Raw genomic sequence first — 6,771 nt, 5'->3', positions numbered from 1 at the left:
CATTTCCTAATTATTTTGGTATAAGGGAGCCGTGATCTCTGGTGAATTGTCACAGAGTAATAATTTCATTATGACTTATTCGTTTTGTTATCCCAATCACCAGATATTTTCAGTGTAATATGGATACAAAGCAGAAATGGGATCAGGTGAGAAATCTGTAATTATTACTGATTAAAAGGAGGCAGCCGCTGTCAGGTGCGAATATTGGAAAATAAGGAAAAATTGGTGGAAGCCGACCTTTTTTTTAAAAAAAATTGATTTGTGTTCCGGAAAAAGATAGAATGCTGCGAGGCGATAGTGATCCTACGAATTAGATTGACTGAGTAGAGGCAAACCCATTTTTAAAGCGCTTATAGATTTAAAGAGAGTGTTGGCTGGGAAACCGGGAAGGTAAAAGGGAAAGAATGCAGTTACTGAAAGTTCTAGAGCTTGTACAGAAAACAGACTGCAGTTACCACATTCGAACGGCACAAAGGGAAATCGGTAGTTTATGAGGAATTGATACAGGGCTGTAGCCTTTCGTACATGTAATTCAGTCTGGATATTGAGGCAGTAAAGAAAATTAATGAGATATTTGGAACGGAATTAAAGTTCAGGGAATTGTATGTGGCGAACAGAGGGAATTTGTTTACAAAATGAGACACTGACCATTTTGCTGATTAGGCATTTAAATAATTGACGATAACGGAAGTAGGTATGATATAGAATGCGGACTGGGAATCGCAAAAGAAGCATTTGTGAAAAAGATAAATCTCTTAACAATGAATATAAGTAATTTAGGGTTTGTTTCTGGAGGCATTTGTGTGGAGTGTAGCATTGTATCGAAGGGAAATATGGACGATTAAATAGTCAGACAAGTAGAGAACAGGAGCTTCCGACACGTGGTGCTACAGAAGAATGCTGTAGATTTTATGGATAGGTCGAATAAATAATGAAAGCGTATAATTCAACTGAAAGGAGGGATTGGTTGATATGAGACATCCACAGGAATCAGGGAATTGTCAGATTGGTAGTGGAAGGAAGTGGTGGTGTAGCGGAACTTTGAATTTCGCCGCGCTACACTCGTTCCCTCAGATAAAAATATCCCGTCGCAGCGGTATGAGCGCTCGACGGCAGAGAAAATACTAAAATTGTAACTCTTTTTTTGTTTTCTATTCGTTTCTTAATTGTCTCTCGAGAGCGGAAGCTTAATGCAGACGTGATCTGATGCCGACGTAAAAAACTTAATAGCTAGTCTTGATCTGGTTTTAATGTGTAGACATATTGAGGAAGTTGTTATGAAGTTTGGAGGAGGGAAGCAACGTAAAATAAATTACATTTAATATCAAGACGGTTTTGTGTACATTAGAAATTGCTGGACAATGAAACTTATTGCAAGATTTCGGAGCAGACTTTTCACGCGGAAATGAAGTAGGAGATTTTTGAAGACCTGGACGCCGCACGAAACAAGAAGACATGTTAACATGGTAAAGAATTAACTCTAAGCTACGCCATTTCCCGATGTCAGTTACATTTTGTTATTCGCTGTTCTTTTTCAATAATTTTTGTAGTGGAAATTGGTTTAACTTTTGCTCAAAAACGCCACAAGGACCACCCCAACAATAGCTTTTCCGAGTCACGAAGTCCAATAGCTTTTCTGTAATATGAAGTCCGATTTGTTTTTCATTTTTCCCCTTTTTCACGGTCATTTACGATTTTAAAATCCCCTTTTTATTCACCATTTCTTCCCACATTTTCAACCTTTTTCTTTTCTTCTCTTTTTTTTTTTTATTAACCACTACAGTGGGATGGACGGCGGTTGCTGTTCGTGTGGAGAGGTGAAGAAGTTTGAGCACAGGATAAAGTAGCATTGGGTTCTGTACTAAACCAGGCTTCGACTGAAGACATCAACAAGAAAACGTCAAACAAAATGTTGTTATTCTCTAACGAACCACCGAAAGCCATGGGTCCGTTAGGCGAAAGCAGAAATTATCACAAAAAAGCTTGGAATTTTTTTGGTGGATTCCCAGTTCACCCTGTGTATCACAGTTTACTATCACAAGTAACAGGATCTACAATATTAAATGAAACTGCGTCAGTCTACTGAGAGCTTCTTGAAGGAGCCCGCTATTCCGAACAAGTCGTCGGCGTAGTGGTTATCAGGAGGCCTCTTGCTCTCGTCCGAGATGTAACGGTCCTGCTCCAAGAACCAGTCTCGCATCTTCTCCGTTCTTCTGAAGAAATCATCTGAAATAAAAAGGGACATTCAATTTTTCAGATAGGAGAAAAATTATTCGTACAAGTGACAGCTAAACGAATGCATCTTTGTCTTCGGTGATTTTAGTTTTATGGGCATTACGCTGTGGTCCAAGGTATATTTCTCTGCCAAGCGTTTCGTCTTCTAACGCTGAAGACATCATCAGAAACCATAAAAATTCAGATACCAGTAAACAAGAATGATGGGTGGTTTTGAGCACTGCATATTATACTATCGCCGCTTGCCACAGCAGGAACATACAGGGTGCGGAAAAACTATTTGGCCAAAAGTGTAGGGCAGCAAGACCGCAGCAAACAAACGAATTTGAGTATAGGAACTAGGGGCGCAGTGACATATTTTCTGTGCTGCAAGAAAACTGACATATGAATGTCTTTACTCAAAATAAAACGGAATTCATAGATACAGTACAGGTAAACAATATGTTTGGACTCACCAATCGTCACGATGAGAACAAGAAAACTCAAATCACGTGACGCATGGGAACTGTACCTAGCTGTCGTAGCATACAGCGTTTCTTTAAAAATGAAAACAATATCATATCCGTGTTTGATGTTTCAGTATGTCTTAAGAAGGTCAAGTAAACGAAAGATGAGATTGATATTACACAAAGAGTACCAACACTTAACGTAAGTATGTCGTAGCAAATGTCTAAACTGACCCCCGTTTACACTGGACCCCTATTTCCTATGTTCAAATTCCTTCGTTTGATGCTGTCTTCCTGCCCTACACTTTCAGTCAAATTGTTTTTCCGTACATGCGCTCTAGTGTACATCCGTTCAAGTGTAGTTAAGAAAGACAAAAAAGAAGCATTAACACCAAGCTTAAGTAACACAAGAGCAAGTCAAATGAAATCGCAATTGCGAATAAGGACTACCGTCAGCTGTAGAACGGAATAACGACAGTGAAAATTTGTACCCAGATTTCCCGATTATCGCGAGCGGTCGCCTTACCATTTTGATTTCCGTACACGACTAACAACCCTATCGCAACTGCCATATGCCGTCAACCATGCGTCTACGACCTGTACTCGTACATCCATCACGTATTTTCCGGTACAGGTCAGACACTGTGCTTGAAAGCCGTTTGCTCGGTATCGGCAGATAAATAAGATTTTGCATGCCTGCATGTCCAAGGAGCTTCGTATCGTAATCAGAATAACACAAGCACTGCAATATCGTACAAGAGCAACTGTCGTCTGGGAAGTACAGGTAAACTGGCAGCAGCAGATCGTGTGCTCTGCGACTGAGATATCCACCACGTTCGTTTCCCTATTGCTATTGTTTAATTAAGATCCATTGATTACAACTCCATGACGTACTGAGACGCCACATAAATTCGAAAGCATTAAATAGAAAAGAAGAAGGATCGAAATTACATATGTTGTGAACGTTAGTGCTAAACAAGACAAACAGCGCCAATTCCACCCCAATACAAGCTCCGCAGCATACGCCAGCGGGACTCCGCCATATTAGGCAGTGGTCTCATGACGTCACGAACCTACAGTTGCGTGGATATGTGTCAGCTTCCTGAGTGTGATTGAGCCTATAGTGCTATCTAAGTCTTTACATGCTCTGGCAATGCCTCTGGGACTGTAGGACGAAACTTTTGGCCAAGTGCCAAGAAATGTGCCTTTAACAGTGACATAATGGCCATAAAATAGAATTCACCAAAGACGGAAATACCGGTCGTAAAATCCTGGCTTGTATGACAAGTCGAAAACGTGTTGGTGGAAGTCTCAGATACTGAATTTTTACGAAGACCTTTCGAATATTCTTTCTGCACCGGAAAAATCTCGCAGGAAAGTATGTAACGTGGTCGCAACAGGTAAGGTGACTGAGTGCAAAGCATTTCGTTATTGGATTTGTACATACCACTGCTTTCGATTTCTTTGATTGGTCGACTTGGCACGTGTAAAGCTGATTACTGTCTTACGGATTTTCCAACACAGGCAGACATCAAGATCTACAAGGTATTAAATGCATCAAACTTAGAAACCAACTGGAAGTTCAAATGGTTCAAATGGCTCTGAGCACTATGGGACTTAACATCTAAGGTCATCAGTCCCCTAGAACTTAGAACTACTTAAACCTAACTAACTTAAGGACATCATACACACCCATGCCCAAGGCAGGATTCGAACCTGCGACCGTAGCGGTCATGCGGTTCCAGACTGTAGCGCCTAGAACCGCTCGGCCACCAACTGGAAGTCTGCGGGAACGTGTACAATGTGGTACAAAAGCTAGGGGACATACCGGCCCATTCTAACCAATCAGTGTTGGTTAGGCGCAGTTAAAGTCAGATGTCTATGTATCTTACGTTTAACTTAGCTTCGTCTGTGCCACAACACCTTGCAACTGTTGTCAGTAGCGAGGTGACCGTTTTCTTATCCAGTGAATCTGTCCTCATGCTACTAAAGTATACAGACCAAGTTATACCAGTAGTTACAGCTGTCGATTACACACGTTATGGACTATGTTGTACCAGTAACAATAACAGTGGTTACATGAGGTGGAAGATATTGAAGACTTTGCTACTGAAACTGCCAACGGAAGTGATCCTGAACGCAATAGTGAACACGATACTGAATCTGAACTTGATAATTATCAGGTGATGATGAATGTCAACGAGTTATTGAAGGAACAAAACAGATACTTTCTATGGTCTCAACCGATATAACTCAGTCTGCAACCTGTGTGTGCATGAATGAAAATTTATTAAAATTCATGGTTTGTCAAACTACCTTGAACTGAAACTTACCTGATTAATTTTTCTTTTGTTTTATATTTTGAACACCAATGAACGTAAATTTTCTCTATATTTTTAAGCACCAAAGGTATTATTTAAAGTTTTTTTCAGCAGTTGACATATACATTACAATCTGAAACTGGGCAGAAGTGAGATATTAATTTTGAGCCAGGCCATTGTTATGTTTAGATTTTATAAAGCTGTTTTGATGTCAATAAGTACCAAAAAACAATGGAAATTGTCTGTGTTCATTGGTTTATATTATTGTCCGAATGCCTATCTAGAAAATGCAGTAATAGTTTTTATGTCTATGCCCCACAACGCAGTTTATTTCATTAAACATTCGCGACACCGACTGAGTATTACATCCATAAACAGTGACACGAACGCTCCTTTAGGCCGGCCATTGTGGCGGAGCGGTTCTAGGCGCTTCAATCCGACACCGCGCTGCAGCTACGGTCGCAGGTTCGAATCTTGCCTCGGGCACGGATGTGTGTGCTGTCCCTAGGTTAGTTATGTTTAAGTAGTTTTAGGTCTAGGGGACTGATGACTTCAGATGTTAAGTCACACAGTGCTCAGGGCCATTTGAACCATTTGAATTTTTTAGCTCCTTTACGAAGCAATGAACTAACTATTGTGTGAGTTAAAAACCTGCTGTTACGTTTCTTGATGTAGTCATAAACGCTGCTTTTTTCTGCCTACGTGCATAATGTTTGGCTTACAGTCTACTACTGTTGCGTGACCATCACTGCAATACCGTCTTGTGTGCATTAAAACGATTTCTGACGGCGCTATCTCGCTGCGAGAACGAGCAGCCTTCACTCGCTCGTGTCCTTGGAGACTAAGCTGTACACCATTCACACAGATTGTGATGTTAAAAGAGTGCATAGAGTGTATGCCCTCCCTTTAGTCACCACTATGTGTTGGGCTGATGTCCTCGTTCCCGTCAACACAGTTACCATCGTTAGCTGTAGTGATTACTGTTACTTTATGTGCAAGTGTTAGCTGTAGGGCTAACAGGTCGCATGTATTTAGTGGGGTCTCCCATATTTTAATCACATTTTCTTCTATCTTCCGTATTTTTGATAGGTCTCCCTTATGTTACGGTTTATCCGTATTTTACGTAGTTCAGAATTTTTGCATATTTGATAATGTTTTCCCTTGTGTTTTATAGAGTTTAATTTATTCATTTATGCCAAAATTCAAAGAGTATTGCTCCCAAATCAACAATCGACATTTCCAGTTTATCATATCTGAATTGTCTCTTTTTCATGTGGTAAGTCTGAAGGTTCCGCGACGAAATTTTCCTCTCCTGCTTCGGCAGCGTGAAGACGGGCAGTTCGATCCCAGTCTTGTGTGCAGTTTGTATTGTATTCGGTACACCTCTTTAACTGTGGGTAGGTAAAGTGACGACGAAGATCCCTCGAAGGCACTACCAAATAAGAGCACTCACTGTATCTGCGTGTATCTCCCCCTGGTAAAAACATATTTTTGATTGGGATCAGTAAAAAATGACATTCATAAATGGTTTTGTTTATTTATGCCAGTGTTTTTCCATCTGCGGTTCACTACCCGCAGGGGGGTCCAAATTCTTGCTCGGGGTGTCTAAGTCGCAGGAATAATTCCAATTTAACCACTTTAAATGATACGACAAGAATTTCCGGCGTGCCATTATTATGATGCATCATCCGCTGTAGCAGAAACGTAATGAAAGCACATTGGTAAGTTATTCAGGTTCAGTTGTGGCACTTATTTGTAGTAAGGAGCAT

The 6,771-nt window shown here is 40.6% G+C and overlaps 1 protein-coding gene across 1 annotated transcript in view; it reads right to left on the bottom strand.

The window, feature by feature from the left end:
• Positions 1-1,738: 1,738 nt before the first annotated feature.
• LOC124798541 (retinol-binding protein pinta-like) overlaps positions 1,739-6,771 on the bottom strand; it is a 128,073-nt gene continuing 123,040 nt past the window's right edge. Inside the window, exon 7 of the mRNA XM_047261991.1 lies at positions 1,739-2,226. Coding sequence (XP_047117947.1) covers positions 2,075-2,226 — 152 coding nt within the window. The 3' untranslated portion in view covers positions 1,739-2,074. The remainder of the gene's footprint in view (positions 2,227-6,771) is intronic.

This window comes from Schistocerca piceifrons, chromosome 5, assembly GCF_021461385.2.
Source record: "Schistocerca piceifrons isolate TAMUIC-IGC-003096 chromosome 5, iqSchPice1.1, whole genome shotgun sequence".
Classification (NCBI taxonomy): domain Eukaryota; kingdom Metazoa; phylum Arthropoda; class Insecta; order Orthoptera; family Acrididae; genus Schistocerca; species Schistocerca piceifrons.
Note: the sequence above shows the minus strand (reverse complement) of the source record. Positions and strands in the feature narration are given on the sequence as shown.